Below are 18,442 nucleotides of genomic sequence, written 5' to 3'. Positions count from 1 at the left end.
GCGGTTCCAAGTGCTGGTGCCCAGAAAGTACTCTACCCTTCCTCCTGTTTTCTTGTGATGGGTGGTGGTAATGCTCACACCCTATTTCTTTCAAATAACTCTGCATCCATTAGGCACACAAGTACTCTGCAGTTATCAACTGTAAGCATCTTTAATTATCCTCTGTCCCAAAGGAAAGATACAATAAGTAAGTAGATCATTATTGTTTTTTTTTTTAATTGTGAAACCCGGGGCCCTGGGTGGCTCAGTTGGTTAAGTGCCCGACTTCAGCTCAGGTCATGACTTCACGGTTTGTGGGTTTGAGACCCACATCGGGCTCTGTGCTAACAGCTTGGAGCCTGGAGCCTGCTTCCCATCCTGTGTCTCCCTCTCTCTCTGCCCCTCCCCCATTTGTGCTCTGTTTCTCTCTGTCTCAATTATAAACATAAAAAATTAAAAAATAAACAAATAAAAATAAATAAATTGTGAAACTTACTTTGAATTTTTTTCCAGGTAACATTTTCTAAGAACTACATAAAAAGCCCCTTTATATATTTAAAATCATATTTTATAATAGGTTATTCAGTTTCTACCTACTGAAAATTTAGGAATTCTCCCATCCATTTATAGAAGGAACATTCCTAAAGTAGTGTATAACAGAAACAAATATAAACTATGATTGTGTAGTATGTAGAAGTCACATATTCATGTTTTTACTCATCTATATCAGAGTTTTGCCTTCAAGTAATGATGGAGTAACTCATATTGAACTAAGCATCCTTGTGATGAAAACCAGAAACGCTGGAAAAATAGTTTTTAAAACTTGTTTGTAGGCACTGAAAAGTAAAAAAAAACCAAACTGGCATATATTGGAGTGAATTCAACTTTTGAAAGAACTAAATAACACAAGATGAGATTATATTTTTTATGGCAGGTACTGGATATAATTGATTGAGAAAGCCACAATTTTATTGTCTTGAGGTCAGAGGATCAAGTTTGGAGCTGTAGTGGTGGCTGGATATTCAGGGAGGAATCACTGATAGGAGGGAACCATAAAGGAACATATAAACATATAAACCCCCCACAATCCTTGGATGAGCACTGAATTATGTTGGGGGGGGGGAGGATGATACTCCAAGAAGAACAGAGGAAAATAACAGGTAAAACATCAAAAGCTGAGACGGAAGTTCAGCAGTGCTTGCTGCAAGGAAAACAGAATCACCACGTTAGGGAGGCTTCTTAAACATCTTTGGCTTTTTGTTAACTCGACAAGGACTACATCTTAGAAGTTATGACCATGTCCCAGGACTAAAGGGATTACTCTTGGAATAAGGACCAAACTAAAACAGACCTGCTAGTGAAAGCCTAAAATCACATCCCTACAAGATTGAATGTTTAAAGCACATTATTCACAATACCCAGTATTTAATTTAAATTTAGTATACAACTTAAAAATTAGTAATATACATGAAAGGAAATGAGAAAATCTGACTTGCTGTCAAAAGAAAAGTTAGGTAATAAAAACAGACCCACAGGTGACTCAGATATTGGAATTAATAGACTTTAAGATAACTGTGATAAATATGTTAAATGTCTGAAAGAAAAGATAGAGATAATGAGTAAGGCAAAAAATTTTTTTCAGGAAAAATAAGGAAATCTTAAAAAAATAGAAATCTTACAACTAAAAAACACAATTATCTGAAATGTTTAAAAAACATTAACTGGATGGGATAAATGGTAGATTGAATACAAAGGAAGAAAGAATTGGTGAGCTTGAAGACAAGTTATAAAAATCATCCAACCTGAAGAACAGAAAGCAAAAGGATTAAAAGTCAACTTAACACATGTTGACAACCTGTGGAATACTAGCAAACTGACTAAACACTTAACAGTGCAGTCCAAGAAGCAGAAGAGAAAGAGAATGAAGTAGAAAAGATGTGTATATGCATTTCCAAATTTAATCATAAACTGCAAACCCTAGACCCAGGAAACTTGGAACACCCTAAGAAGGATAAATATAAAAAAAACCACACAGGGGCACCTCATAATGAAACTGCTAAATGACAAAGAGAGAGAAAAAAATGTTTTTGCAGCCAAAGAAGATGTATTATAAATGGAAAAACAATAATGAGACTATGATCTAACTTCTTATCTGAAACACTGGAGGCCGTAAGACAATGGAATATCTTTAAGGAGCTAAATGAAAAATATGTTAATCTAGAGTTTATATCCAGTGAACATAAATTCATAATAAAAGCAAAATGCAATTTCAGATAAGCAAAAATTGAGATGATGTGCTACCATCAAACCCACACTAAAAGAAATGCTAAAGGAAGTTCTTCATTCTGAAGGGAAATGATACCATGTGGAAATGTGGATCCAAATAAAGGAGAGAAAAATCAGAAATAATACATAAGCAAATCACTATAAAGAACACTTTTTCTTTTTAGAAATTCTTTAAAATTAGATTATTTAATAAAAATATCAATTTATTATCAGGCTTATCATACATGTAGAAGTTAAATATATGGAATTTATAGCACAAAAGTAAAACTAACAGTGTAAATGGAATTATAAAATTTCATATTATACATAAAGTTACATAATATTAATTCAATATGTTACTATATATGATGATTACTCTATGACATATGATTAATAATGTAATATTATTTAGACAGTTAAATTAGGTTTGCATATTGTAATATCTAGGGCAACCACTAAAAGGAAAATAAATAAAAAGGAGATTTAGTTGAAAAGTCTAAGGAGGAGGAGGTGCCTGGGGGGCTCAGTCAGTTGAGCATCTGACTCTTGATTTCAGCTTGAGTTGTGATCCCAGGGGCATGGAATCAAGTACCATGTCGGGTTCTGCACTGAGTGGGGAGTCTGCTTGGGATTCTCTCTCTGTCTCTCTGGCCCCCTCCCCTACTTCTGCTCCCCTCCACCCCCCCCACACAAAGCCAAAGGGGGATATAGCGAATGATATATGTGATGATTCAGTGATTAGAAAATAATGGGGCAGCTGGGTGGCTCAGTCAGTTAAGCATCTGACTTCAGTTCGGGTCATGATCTCTCGGTTCGTGGGTTCGAGCCCCACTCTGTGCTGACAGCTAACTTAGAACCTGGAGCCTGTCTTCGGATTCTGTTTCCCTCTCTCTCTGACCCTCCCCTGCTCATGCTGTCTTCCTCTCTCTCTCAAAAACAAATAAAACATTTTAAAAAATCTAAATTATGTTCAATTAACCCCAAAAGAAGACAAAAAGGAGGGACAAAAAACCCACAAAGAACTGAGTGGAAAAAATACACAACAAATAGCATAGGGGTGTGTTCCAGGCTCAGAGCAAAAGCCATGGTTTTCTAAGCAGAGAGAACAATAGAAGGATTTTTGCCTTGCTTTACTTTAGTTTTAAACACACAGAATGTACGACTGCAGCAGCAAGAAAGAGAAGTAGAAAGAGAGATTTATCTCTCCTATATATGAATGGCAGAAATGAACTCTAGATCTTAAAAGGAGATTGTTTTCTAGAAGGAATCTGATCCCTCAGACAGAGGCTGTGAATTCTGATTCCAGCCACTTGCTTGCATGTGACCTTGGGCAGGTACATTCCCCCTCTGGAGCAGCTTTCTCACCTATAAATAGAACTTGTAATGCCTTTCTCAGGAGTTGTAAATATTCAATAAGATCACAAATACAAAATGCCTGTAATGACAGGAAGGTTTCAAAAAATGTTATTTCACTCCTTCCTAAGCCAAATCTACAACTGCCTCATGTGTACAAAATGAGGATACAGTCAGAATTTTTGGTAAAAAAAACACTGATATGAGAATAGCAGTACTGTTGGGCTATAGTTGGTGCCCTCTTGTTTATCTCTGGCCGTATTATAACTCTCCTCTCCTGAGTACTACTGACTTTTTCTTTCATTATTTTCAGTTTTCAATTAAATATCACATCCTATGTTATATCCCGGATATAGGAAAAGAGTATATATCCATTGGATTCTCTCTGCATATCTAGAGTGAGATTTTTTTGCTTAGAGGGAAGGAAAGAAAGGAACCTACAGAATAGAAATCAAAATAAATTTCTGTTTTTGAAAGTATTTCCCAAGTCATGAATTTGTGTCATTTCAGTATTGGCATTGAGCAAATTCAACATGTTAAGAACATATTCTGGGTTCAGTATTCTTAGGTCTGATGCCTTAATGTCCTGTTCCATGCTTTCCAGCTGAAAGAAAGCCTTTTTGACCTTCGAGTGTGCTAGGTTTTGCTCTTAGGCTAACACAGGAGAGCATTTTGTCCAGCCAGGAAGGTACAGTTTCCCACCTCAGTAATAAGATTACTGTTGGTGAAATGAAATATGAGATCTGGACTAGCCAGTTGGCTTTGCTTCAGAATTCTGCCCAAGGGAGTACTTGTTCATTATGTCAGTGCTTTAAAAATCAGGGGAATTGGAAAAAAACTACCAACCCCGTGCAATTTCATTTCCCTCCCATACTGTTACTATGGCAACTCAGCACCCCTCTCGCCTTCTCTCCCATCCAAGCGCATATGCTGCCACTCTTGAGGCGGCCTCCCCTGAGCCCCAGCAATTGCCTTTGTCAAGCATTTTCCAACTGGAGTTATATGCAGCTGAAGAGATGCCTTTTGGTACAGGACCCAGTCTAAGTGACCCTGTATGTTAGCTGTAAATTTCTAGGGTTTGGGAGCAGGTTAGAATCCTCATTTTTGTATTGGGAAAAGCATTGCTCTAGTTTTAGGGAGAGGAGCAGACCAGTTCACTGCTGTGTTCTACGCTTCGGTACTCACAATAGCTCTCTCTTTTCACCTCTTGGTATTCAAATAAGAGGAACATATCTTATTAAAAAGAAATCCCCTAATATTTTTCTTATTCTGAGAGCTAAAAAGACTAGTCATATTATTTAAATCACTTATTTATTGAGAATTTTATTTTTCTGGAAAGAAAGCACTTCTGAAGGACAAAATGAGTCCACTCGTAACAGGAAGAATTCTTTTTTTTTTTTAATGTTTATTTATTTCTGAGAGAGACACACAGAGTATGAGCGGGGAGGAGCAGAGAGAGAGGGAGACACAGAATCCAAAGCAGGCTCCAGGCTCTGAGCTGTCACCACAGAGCCCAATGCAGAGCTCGAACTCACACACTGTGAGATCATGACCTGAGCCAAAGTTGGACATTTAACTGACTGAGCCACCCAGGTGCCCCTTAACAAGAATTCTTAACTAACTAGAAAATGTTTTTAAAGGACTAGCCTCAAAACCCACTCATTTGCTCACTCCATTTCTTCATTTACTCATTTTTAGGAAGCAGCTTTCATGGATACAGTGTTATCTTCTCTATGAGATTCAAATACCCCTTAAGCTAGTGATCTTGTCCTCAGAAGCAGCCTAGCTGAAATGACGATGCCTGCTCACAAATATCTGAGATACCCAGTAACAAGTTAGAGAAGCTTCCCCAAGAGAAGTGCAGATAAAATAAGGCAGATGTCCCAAAAGTACAGTGGTTATGTCCAGTTTTGGAAAAGCCTTCTAAGAAACACAGTACTTTAAACAGTACACATTTGGATCTTGAAGAAAGTGGAAAGGGAACTCCTCCTCTGTATGCAGTGTGGGCAGAGCAGAGAGACCAGAACACGAAGAGCGGCAGACAGCTTGCGAGCTGGGGTAGAAGTGAGGGGCATCGGGAAGGCCGAGCGTAGCCGCTGATCTGAGACACTGAGGCTTGGCTGAGGACTGAGTGGTTATTGAAGGCCTTTTTGAGCATAGGGTTTCATTATCAGAACAGTGCTTCATGAGAGCGAATGATAAGCCTCGCCCATTTCAAAGCAAAAGAAATCAGTTGAAATTTAAATATTATTTTTTGTCCAAATATAGATAGTAAGTCAATGCTGGCTAATTTTCCTCTTTTTTTTTTTTTAAATTGAACTAAATGTGAATCAGTACATGGCAGATACTTTCTAGTCTGGCTGTAGGTCAGCTGGTCCCGTCTTCTTTGTGGCTATAAAAGATGTGATGCTAATTAAAGACCTTACATTAACTGTAGGCACTAGTTTTCCACTGACCTGTGAGTGTCCCAGCAACCAGGCCGGCACTGCCTGACAGCCGGGCAGTCGTGACATCTTGTACAGCTTCCTGATGAGCCATCTCTCCTGCTGGGATTCTAGCTGTTTAAAGTCATGCACTTTTGAAAAGTTTCAGAGCAAATGTGCAGAAGATCCAAAGGAGTCAGCCCCACTTGCAATCAATGTTAAAAATACTGCAAGTAAAGCTACAGTCAAGAGAGCTGTGCCACAGGGAGTTAGCTGGGAACTGAAGATCTTACCCCGGGGATCCAGCTGGCTCTATCATTGGAACCAGGTGATGAGAGGAACAACGGCGGGAACAATAGCACTTCGCAGCGCTTGCTCTGATGAAAAAATCACCTTCCCTAGCTGAGTCTCTAGAGCCTACGAGTATTTAATAAATAAACAGAGATCGAGACAGCAGCTGCAGAATGTAGATAAAAGAAGGCTCAGAGTGGCTGAAGCTTGAGCAGAAGGGCTTTGTCTTAACAACTGCTCCCAAGTCAGGCTTGACTGTCCTGCACAGTCTGGCCAAAATCTGCATTCAGCCTGTGCAGGCTTGAATGAGTAAAGAGTCTTCATTTATCAAATGAATATTATACCTTTTGTATAGGGGTGATCGTGAGGATAAAATGATATAATATCTTGGATTTGTTTCTAAATAATATAGGAAAGGAGAAAAGGTCAGGATACAGATGAATCAAGATTGACCAGGAGATGACAGCTGGGGCTGGGCACCGCACCCCTAGAGAGACTCATTATACTGTCCGGTCTGCTTTAATCTCAAATAGGTTTGAAATTTTCCATAATTAAAGCTTTTATTAAAAAACGAAATCAGCAAAAATGTAAATCTGTAAGGGACAGTATGTTTCAAAGGATTGAGGAGTTGAGGTAGATTTTGCTCTCAGATAGCCACTTTGCATTCAGTATGTAGCAATTTGCTTTGGAGAAGAGAATTTTCAAGGATAAAGGATTTGGGTTAAAATAAATACTTTTTTGTGTGAGCATGGTTTGAACAAGTTTGCACACATTCTGTCACCTCTTACATTGTAGAGTCTAGTTATGAGAAAATGAAATAAAGAAATTTGAACTTTCAGTTTGTAAAAGACAGTCACATTATGACAGGGCCTGTGTGGTATGTTTTTTTGTGTGTGACGGAAGGTAGGTGTGATTATTAGTTCTCCTTCAGATATTTATAGGTGTGTGCATTATTGAGAAAACACTTGGACTTCATGGTGTTTTTTTTAATCTGTTCTCAGATTTGACTTTATTCTGTTTTATAAACAAAATGCCATTTCCCACTTGAAAGTCTATACATTGCTTTACTTTGGTTTATGAGAGCAAATGTTTCAAATCAGCATAAAAGGGGGCACCTGGGTGGCTCAGTCGGTTGAGCCTCTGACTTTGGCTCAGGTCAGATCTCACGTTCATGGGTTCGAGCCCTGCGTCTGGCTCTGTGCTGACAGCTAGCTCAGAGCCTGGAGCCTGTTTCAGATTCTGTGTCTCCGTCTCTCTCTCTGACCCTCCCCCTCTCATGGTCTGTCTCTTTCGTATCAAAAATAAATAATACATTAAAAAAATTAAAAATCTTTAAAAAAACAAATCAGCATGAAAGGCAAAATATTTAAATATGCTCACAGCATGCTTGAGCTTGTGATTCAAATTTCACTTTTAAGGGATTTCAATTCTGAGATGTGGCTAATAGGTTAGAAATAGGATTGCACCTTACTGATTATACATTAGGATAATTAGGGTTATTTTCAAGATCTGCTCACACAGTCTAGGAAGTGATTTGAATACACTGAAAAGCATTTTAATCTTAAAATGTGACTGTCCTTAGCGTAGGCTTTGTCAACCACAGGAATCCTCAAGTTGGGGACATGTAAGCTGGAGTATATAAAAACTTCTCCGTAGAGTTTGGGGCCACCTAGATAGCTTTAAGTGAATAACTTTCCACTTCTTAACTCCCTGCTAATTGTCCTGTTCCACCTAGCCTGTAGCACAATAGTCCTTCTTCCCCAGCACTTAAAAGAAGACCTAACTCACTCTCACACACCTGGGCCCAGGGTGCAAAACTTGGAGAGAAGGGGGGAACAGAGCAAGGGGAAGAGTTCAGAATATCAGTGTCATGTTAACAACTATAGGACTCCAAGATTGAATAACAATTTTTTCTGCTTATTGGATGATTAAAATTCTTCCACTGCCAACAAAAATGAAGGACCTAATGGAGTTGTTTTATGATGCATCACTGAAAAATCACATTATTAAGTGATTTGGGCATGCAATTCTGGAGTTTAAAGAACTAGTTGACACTGCTTTAACAAAAGTCTGTCTACTTATTTGTGCAGACAAGATGTCGAAGCACTAACATTTATAAAAACAAAAATTGGGTAGCTCACTAGAACAAGCATTGGACCCTTGATTTTGGCTGGGGTCATGATCCCAGGTATGTGGGATCCAGCTCTGCATTGGATTCTGCACTGAGAAAGCAGCCTGCTTGGGGTTCTCTCTCTCTCCCTCTGCCCCTCTTCCCATTCATGTGATCTCTCTCTCTCTCAAAAAAAATTGCGATAGTATTTGTATCAAAAATAATAAAATTACCGAGCAATAAACTTAACCAAGACAATGAAAGATCTATACTCTGAAAACTATAAAACACAATGAAAGAAATCAATGACAATATAAACAAATGGAAAAATATTCCATGGTCTTAGATTAAAAGAACCAATATTGTTAAACTGTCCATACTACCCAAAGCAATCTACAGATTTAATGCAATCCCTATCAAAATGCCAACAGCATTTTTCACAGAACTAGAATAGTCAATCCTAACATTTGTATGGAACCACGAAAGACCTAAAATAGCCAAAACAATCTTGAAAAAGAAAAAAAAAATAATCGTAGATTTAAGATATTCTTCAAAGTTATAGAAATCAAAACAGTATGGTTTTGGCACCAAAATAGATATACATAGATCAATGGAACAGAGCAGAGAATCCAGAAATAAATCCATGATTTGTTGTCAATTAATCTTCAATAAAGGAGGCAAGAATATGCAATGGGAAAACATCTCTTCAACAAATGGTGTTGAGAAAACTGGACAGCTACAAGCAAAGGAATGAACATCGACCACCTTCTTACACATACACAAAAATAAACTAAAATATTAAGGGCCTAAATATGAAACCTGAAGCCATAAAAATCCTGGAAGGGAGAACAGGCAATAATTTCTCTGATGTCAGCCATAGCATCATTTTTCTAGGTATATTTCCTGAGGCAAGGGAAACAAAAGCAAAAATAAACTGTTGGGACTACGTCAAAATAACAGCCTTCTACACCGAAAAGGAAACAACAAAGCTAAAAGACAGCTGATGGGGTGGGAGAAGGTATCTGCAAATCCAGTAAAAGGTTTGTATACAAAATATGTAAAGTACTCTTACCTCAACGCCGAAAAGCAAATAATCTGAATAAAAATGGGCAGAAGACATGAACAGACATTTTTCTAAAAAAGACATGCAGATAGCCAACAGACACATGAAAACATATAAATAATCATCAGGGAAATGCAAATCAAAAATATTATGAGATATCATTTCACACCTGTCAGAATGGCTAGAATCAAAAATACAAGAAACAAGGATTGTTGAAGATGTGGAGAAAAAGAAACCCTCATGCACTGTGGGTGGGAATGCAAACTGCTGCAGACACTGTCGAAAACAGTAGGGAGGTTCCTCAAAAAGTTAAAAATGGAACAACAATGTCATCTAGTCATTCCACTGCTGAGTATTTGCCCAAAGAATATGAAAACACGAATTGGAAAAACATATGCACCCCGATGTTTATAGCAGCATTATTTATAACAGCCAAATCATAGAAACAGCCCGTGTCCATTGATAGACGAAAAGATAAAGAAGATGCGGTATTTGTGTGTGTGTGTGTGTGTGTGTGTGTGTGTGTGTGTGTGTGTAATGAACTATTAGCCATACAAAATGAAGTTTTGCCATTTGTAACAACATGGAAGGATCTAAGTGAAATAAGTCAGTCAGAGAAAGACAAATACCAAATTATTTCATTGATATGCGGAATTTAAGAAATGAAACAAAGGAACAAAGAAAAAAAGACACAAACCAACCAAAAAACAGACTCTTAACTATAGAGAACAAACAGACAGTTACCAGAGGGGAGGAGGTGTGGGGGGAATGGATAAAATAGAAAAAGGGGATTAAGAATACGTTTATCATGATGAACACTGAGTAACATACAGAATTGTCAAATCACTATATTGTGCACCTGAAACTAATATGACACTGTATGTTAACTATATTGGAATCTTTTAAATATATAAAAAATTTTAGAAGACTTTAAAAAAAAAAACAGGGTAGTGTTGATGCTGACTCTGTCTCATTCCAACAGTAGCTAATATTCATTAGCATACACATGAACTAGTTTATGAAACCATATTTCTCATTAAGAGGGGATTAATTGTTGCTTTTATATTAAATAAATATAAAATATAAATTTTATATTAAATAAATATAAAATAGTCAAAAATTTGTATTATGTTTTTGCTATTTTGACCAATTGTGTTTGGATAATTATAATAACTCCAATTAGGAGATTTATCTTTGATGCTTGAAATACTTATGTTCTCAGGAAATCTTTAACCTGTTCAAAATTTAATGTACATATTTTCATAGCAAAGAGATATGGTATGGTAATTAATTAAAAATACTCAAATGTATTATACTACATTAAGATTAAAACCATGTGAGGGAAATGCAATGGAAATAGAAATGCAAGAGGGAAGAGGAGGAGCAATGTAAAATTTCTATTACAAATTCCTATCTTAAAAGGTTGCATTTTTTTAATGGTGGATATCAAATTACATATGGTGTTTCAATTCCATTGGATATAGGAAGAGTAGTGGAATCATTCTCTTTTTAATTGTGAGTATTCTAGTATGTGAGAAATTATATACTTTATAACTACTTAAACTTCTGAAAAATTTAGTTCCTAGTTAAAAATACAGAACTGAGATACGTGAATAAATTTTTGAAGGTCACAGGTCCACAGCATGTGGGATGCTGCACTGGATCCTGAAGAAATTTACAGACTTTCCCATGGAATCTAACTGAAGATGTTCCCTTTGTTCAACAGGACGGTCTGACGCCTCTGCACTGTGGAGCAAGGAGTGGCCATGAGCAGGTGGTGGAAATGCTGCTTGATCGAGCTGCGCCCATTCTTTCAAAAACCAAGGTAATTTCTTCCCAAGATTTGGACCCTGACTATATGTACCTTTACCTCCCTTTACTACTTCTTTAATGTAGCCTTTTGAATCATTTGAAAAATGACATCATTCCCATTTATCAATTAGGGTAGCCTAGTTCACCAAATCTTTGAAGAACCTCAAAATAAGTTTGGGTTTAAGAAGCCTTTGCTGGAATGCACTCTACCACAATGTCATTTCTGTGTGTGTTGCATTTGTTTTTGCTTTGTTTCGACAACACTGACTGCTTGATTTTATCCTCTGTTTTCATAGTTCAGTAATGATTGCTTACTGGGGAAAGAAAGTACAAGATCTGTAGTCTCTAAAGTCTGGGTGCTTGCTCTCTTTCTCCAGCCCCTTAGTTTATTTCTTGAGAGTTTATAGATTATTAAAGAGGATGTCATTTAAATGAAAAAGGATAGAAACTTTATAAAGATTGCATCTTGCTTGGGACTCTAGGGAACTTGACATATCCAAAAGGAATGCATCATGACTGCACAACAAATAATGTTTTGCAAAATATCTTCTGGATTTTTATGGTAAAACCTTTTGGCACTATTTGAAAAACAAGAATATTTGTAAATAAATTTTGGTACATATGAATTACTTGAGTCCCTACTATTTTTATTAGTCAAATCAGTGATTTTTTAGAAGCTATATTAAGCTTTATAAAGAGCCTTAATTTCTAAATGTCATCAAAAGAGCAAAAACACACATTACTCCTGTTTGCACTTCGGTGTTTCCTCAACAACCCTAGTGAAGATGGACCATGGTTGAGGTGGTCTGAAGAATTCCTTCACTCATTTGAAATGCAGATGAGAGAGCCGTGGGGGGTGTTACCCAACGGAGTTAAACAGCCACAGTGTTTCACTGTCTGCAGTGACATGGCCTTTGAGTGCTTCTCATCAAAGCCATTCTCTTTGTTCTTTTTCCTTTCGCCTGCTCTGTATCTTTTTCCACCTCTGCTGCTGTCTTCAGAGGTACCTCTTCACTAACTGAACCATGTAATAGCTGCCTTACTGGTCCCACATTTCCTGCCTCACTCTTTTCCAATCCTGTTCCCATTTTGCAGTCAGAGTGGCCAGATAAACTGTCAAGTAAATCATGTCAACCTCCTGCCTAAAAACTCTCCAGTTGATTCCCTTGTTCTCTTAAAAATTAATTTTCACTTTATCAAAGCAATAAGCCATAGTTAAAAATAAAATTGCTGTCTCATCTTTTCTGCCTTTTGTTCATCTCATTATCTTTTCTTTCTTTCCAAGAGATTTCCTTGAGTTTTTCTTTTATGCTTCTAATGTGCAAGAATGTTTTCTTATACTCTGGTAGCATCTTTTCTTAAAGTATCTAGTTCTTGTTTTATGGATGCAACATATTTTATTAACTTTATGAGAACACTCAAGATAACTTTCTTTTAATTTTTTTCTGCCTCTCTTCTGCCCCCAATTCCTCATATTTTCTCTTTTTTTTCTTATTGGCTTTGGCCCTCTAATTCACGTTGGGGGGTTCCCACAAATGTCTGTCCCTTACCATAAGTATCTGGCACTAACATTTGAGTGGAAGCTGTAAGCAAGTGTAGGCAGGACCCCACCAGGTCTATCAGGTGGTCTGTCAGGACTGGAAGGCTCCCCTGATGTCACAGTCAGCTGCCTTTTTTCTGGGAAGTCCTGTTTTTTTGAGATGTGAATCCTTCAATCTTTTGCAGCGTACACCTATGTGAACACAGTCAGAGTAAGACCAAGGAAAAGGGGCTGCATTCTCCCGATCCTCCATGCATACTTCAGTCATAACAATGAGAACAAATATATACATAGTGGTTCATACATAGCAGGCTCTGAGCACTTTATATATATATCAATGCATATAATCCTCACAATGAGGCACTAGTATTACTATTATGCCCTTTTTATAGATGAGGAAACTGAGACCCAAAGAGGTGACTTTCTCAAGAATGCTCATGGCAGAACAAGGATTTGAACCCAGGCAATCTAATTCAAGAGACCATACTCTTGACACCCATACTGTCCTTCCTTTTTCTGTGAGCACCTGATCTCAGTCCAGAGCCTCACCACACCCCTCTGCTCTGCAGGGGCTCCTGCATCCAGAATCTCTCTGCTTCCATTTCTCCAGACACTAAACTCCTGACTTCCTGTGAGAGACATGGAGCAGTTATCTGGCTTTGCTGGGTCAGAAGGACCTGGAAACCTGACAGTACCACACACAGGTGAACCAACCCTGCTTTTGGGTCTACGCCTCATCTTTATCTTACAAGGTGTACTGTGTTCCCATATCCCCGGCCTTTGGGGCATTTGAAATATAAATCATTTGTCTTTATTTTACCCAGTGGTATTTTGGAGCCAGATCATCGAGCCTATGGTGTTCACCTTTTTCCAATTCTGTATTCACTGACATAATGCTGATGGTTAAACATCAGTCACAGGAGGGTTTTTTACATCATGGGAATTGGCAAGTGACCCAGCCCTTTTTCAAAAGAGCTGTTCTTAAACATTAACCAGCACATCACTGATTAAAGCCCACCACAGACAATAGCATTCAGCCTTCTCTCTTCTGCTGGATGAGTTAACACACTAAGCCCTCTTTTCATATTCTGAAATTTATAGACATCACACATCTGTTTGTATTTCCTTTCCTGTGTGTGTATCAGAGAGGTGTGTGGGTGTGCGTGTGCACATATGTGCATGTGCCCTTGTGGAATTTATCTTTTAAATTACTTTGGAGTTTGGAAAAGGATAAACATAGGTCATAATTACCATGTTCATTCAAAAGCGCCCCCTGCACTAATAAATTCCTTTCCAGAATCTGACTACCTCTTTGCCTTATCTCATTCTGCTCCTCCTTTCGCTTCCTAGAATACACCAAGTTTGTCCTCATTTCCCGTGCCTGCAGATTGTGTCCCCTCAGCTTGTCCCAGATCTCTGCAGTCTCCACACATTTTCCAGCTCACATGTTTTCTCTAAGAGAGGCCTTCTTGTTAGTTTACTTTCTTGACTGCTGTCTCTCTCCTCAGTAAAATGAAAGCAAGGACTTTGCCTCATTCGGTGCAGCACCTGAATCAGCCCCTGGCACATAGTAGACTTCCAATAAATCTTTCTGGTATGAACATTAGGTGAATGAATGCAGTTCTGACTTTAAGACCATTTGTCTAATTCCTCAAGGCTTTCATCTTCTGAGCTAGGAAAAGCCATCACATTGGATCTACGCTTTTAGCTTTATGAGGGTGCAGTATACAATATGACCCCTCTCCCTAGGGCAGATGATCTTTACTTGTCTTTTTCCAATGACATGTTACCTACTCATGTATTATTTTGTGTGTCATTAGAGAATTTCCTTCTTTTGTTGACACTGCCTCCCATTTCTACTGGCCACTAAGTCATTTGTTCTCTAAGATTTTGTTTCTTTGTTTACTTTACCGTTTGCCCCATGACTGTATCAAAACAAAGCAGAGGAATGTCTTGGCAGAAAGTACAGGAACACATGTCTGCATATGCTGGTGGGCGCTAGTATCTCAAATGAGAAATGTCCCCATTCTTGGTTGCACATTAGTGTCTACTTTGATTCAAAATGTTGGAGTGGAATTCTTTTTAATGTTTATTTATTTTTGAGAGAGAGAGTATGAGAGAGTGGGGGAGGGGCAGAGAGAGAGGGAAACACAAGATCAGAAGCAGGCTCCAGGCTCTGAGCTGTCAGCACAGAGCCCAATGCAGAGCTCAAACTCACACACCATGAGGTCATGACCTGAGCCAAAAACGGATGCTTAACCAACTGAGCCACCCAAGCGCCCCTGGAGTGGAATTTCTTAGGTAGAAATATTCTGATTGACCCTGCATGAAGTCTTCAAATTCACACAAATATTTATAGAGCTCTTTCTATATATCCATGGCTCTCTGTGGGGCAGTATGGGAAAATTACAACCCATGAATCTCTTGTTTTCAAAGGACACAAACAGGTGAAATACTTGTGAATAATACCATGAGAGTGCCTAGAGGGAGGCTGGCACCTTTTCTTCCTATCTTCATCTCCCATTTTATATCATTTATAGATAAATTAAGGGAAATAACTTGATGACAATTTTTTGGAAACTGAATTTGTCGTCATATCCAACCCTCTGGCCAGATATGTTAAAGTATATTGTAGTGATTACTAGAGCCTCTCTTAATAATTGGCTTCTCTAGAAACTTCCAAGTTTCCTCCACTTTGCCTCCACATTTAAAGGCAGCATTCTTGAAAAGACTCACCGCTTAAGACCTTGCTTTTGCTTTCACTGGGAAACACGTACTGGATGCCAAATGTCACTCTAACTTTTTTTAAGGCTTTATTTACCTTTGCGCCTATTCATTTCCTCTCTCAAATTTTTAAAGAATTTTGGACTTATTCCTACCACATGTGATGAACTGTGTCACTGAACCCAGCAGATTTCAACTGAGGCAAGCTTTAGCTAAGGAGTCAGTGCCTTGCCTTTCCTCATCATAGACACATGGGGGCACCAGATTGATGGCAGAGGGATAATTTCCTTTCTACACTGATGTGAGAGAAAATGTGTTTAGTCAGATCTTTTTTGCTAATCAAATCAATATAGTATCAATTTCACTCTTAAATATTAAGAATTGCGGGGAGAACAAGCAGGCTCAGTTGGTGGAACATGCGACTCTTGATCTCAGGGTGGTAGATTTGAGCCCCATGTTGGGTGTAGAGATTGCTTAAAAATAAAATCTTCAGAAAAAAAGAGTTTTCCCCTTCATTGGGAATATGATAAATAATGGGCCTTAGGGAAGTTCATGCTATTTTTAAATCAGAAAAGAAATTATCTTAGAAAATGTGTTTTCAACTGATAAAAGAAGTGAGAGAAGTAGTTTTACAAGGAGCTGCAGTTCAAAACAAACCCAAAATCTTTTAAGAAGAGGACACCTGGCTGGCTCAGTTGGTAGAGCATGCTACTCTTGATCTTGGGATTGTGAGTTTGAGGCCCATGTGTGGTGTAGAGTTTACTAAAAATTAAACAAAAAAAATTTCTTTAATTAAAAAAAATTATAACACCTGAAAGTAACATTACTCCATATTTTAACTAATTGGAATTTAAACAAAAACTTAGCACAAAAAACCATAAAAACAGAAGGTAGGGCTGCCTGGTTGGCTCCGTCAATAGAGCCATTCTTGATCTGGGGTTGTGAGTTTGAGCCCCATGCTGGTTGTGGAGATTGCTTAAAAATAAAAATCTCCGGAGGCAAGCTAGTTTCTCATCTGAATTTTGCCTGAGTTTAGGCTGGCCGGGCCTAAATTCGTAATAAAGCCCTTTGCTTTTGCAAAAAAAAATCTTTAAAGAAAAAAAAGGAGAAGGTATTTCTGTATGAAAAGCAATGTTTTCATCTTTTCATGATTGTACTCTATTTCGTGTTTGGCACATTTGTGTTTAAAAGGAAAAACAACTGATTTTTTGTGTGTTTCAGAATGGACTGTCTCCATTGCACATGGCCACACAGGGGGATCACTTAAACTGCGTCCAGCTTCTCCTCCAGCACAACGTGCCCGTGGATGACGTCACCAATGACTACCTGACTGCCCTCCATGTGGCCGCCCACTGTGGCCACTACAAAGTCGCCAAGGTTCTCTTGGACAAGAAAGCTAACCCCAATGCCAAAGCCCTGGTGAGTCGCTCAGTCAGTAGGTCCGGCCTGTGTTGTCTTGTTGACAGCACACTACCTCTGCATATGAAGGGATTACGTTGAGGAGGTAAAAATGGGAGGTCTAGTTAAATAAAGTGTACTTCCTGTCAACTTTTTCAAATATCCTTTAAAGAAACAACCTATTTCTGATATGATCAAGGCTTTTAGGGCTAAATCATTAACCTCTTTCTGGTCACACTGGTGAAATCTCTTACATAAACAAGACCCAAAGACTATGTAAGTATGAAAAAAGACTTAGGTGGTCACACTTATCTTACTGAAGGTAAAGTTATAATTATATGAATTAAATTGTTTTCTGAGTTCTAAACATGAAGTAAAGTAGTCAAAAAACTTTATCCTAAGCATCAGAGGTCTAGGAATTTGTGAGCTGAAAGTTCATGTTATGTTTACCATGTAAGCTAACATGCTGCCTGTCAGCTCCTTTTCCTACTGATAAAAATGAAAACTTGGGTCTGATTTGTAGTCTTAACTCCTAAAATGATCTGTTATTTTAACCCTTAGCTGTACTATAGTTCAATTTTCTTAACAAGATGGTGTTTGTTGTCTTTAGAAAAATAAATAATCCCAATTTGGTAAACTGTTTAAATTTAGTTCAGAATAAGTACCCATGTTTAGGGAAAAATCAGTCACCAACTGTTAGGGAAAACATGTGAGTTTACCAGCAATTTTGAGGTAAAGGCTGTCATCTGATCAACTGACTTGGGAAGGGTCACTGCTCCTTTCCAACTGGTGCTGTCTTCCTGTCTGAATGGATTCACAGCACCTCTGGTGCTCTGTGGGCTCAGGACCAGTGGGCAGGACAGATAAGGACTAAGGAGCACTCCAGACCCCAGGCAGCTCCACCGCCATTGCCACCCTAAAAGCTTTTACCACAACAGCATTTCAAGAGCGGTTGACCTGCCCGGTATGTCAAACATATCTTTGCGTTCTGAGAAGGGAGGAAAAGAAATTAGCAATCATGACTCATTTTTCCATACAAGAATAAAAAGCCTTAAAACAGGGTGTGGGCATTCACTCTCATTTTCCTCTGACTATTAAGATTTCACAACATGTGGAGGTTGTAACCAGTCATCTTGGGATGGACTCTGGCCAGGTAAATGGTCTCACAATGGCTATGGAAACATCCATAGTGACTTTGACCTAAGCTTTTACAGCAGACCCTGGTATTTTATACTTCTCTATGGCAACTGAAAAATGCTTCTCGGTCTCAATTATCAAGCAGCACAAATTAGTAGGTAATTTGTTAAAAAGCAGGTTCCTTTATTAGATTAAATATTAAACCAAATCATCAGAATAATGTTGGGTTGTTTCACTTCCCGCTTTCTTGGACTAAGTACCTACTTGAAATTTAAAAATGGAAGGGATGAAAGCATTCTAAACATTTTTTTAACATTTACTTATTTTTCAGAAAGAGAGAGAGAGAC

At 38.2% G+C, this 18,442-nt stretch overlaps 1 protein-coding gene and 1 long non-coding RNA gene across 2 annotated transcripts in view; one reads left to right on the top strand and one right to left on the bottom strand.

Annotated features, from left to right (window-relative positions):
- Window positions 1-18,442, top strand: part of ANK3 (ankyrin 3) — a 329,784-nt gene that overhangs the window by 152,411 nt on the left and 158,931 nt on the right. Inside the window, exons 10-11 of the mRNA XM_029931727.1 lie at window positions 11,211-11,309; window positions 16,782-16,979. Coding sequence (XP_029787587.1) covers window positions 11,211-11,309; window positions 16,782-16,979 — 297 coding nt within the window. The remainder of the gene's footprint in view (window positions 1-11,210; window positions 11,310-16,781; window positions 16,980-18,442) is intronic.
- LOC115285439 overlaps window positions 1-18,442 on the bottom strand; it is a 119,166-nt gene that overhangs the window by 46,223 nt on the left and 54,501 nt on the right. The gene's annotated exons all lie outside the window — the stretch shown is intronic.

Source organism: Suricata suricatta, chromosome 2 (genome assembly GCF_006229205.1).
Source record: "Suricata suricatta isolate VVHF042 chromosome 2, meerkat_22Aug2017_6uvM2_HiC, whole genome shotgun sequence".
NCBI lineage: Eukaryota > Metazoa > Chordata > Mammalia > Carnivora > Herpestidae > Suricata > Suricata suricatta.
The sequence above is the reverse complement of the archived record's forward strand: the minus strand, read 5'-3'. Positions and strand labels throughout refer to the sequence as shown.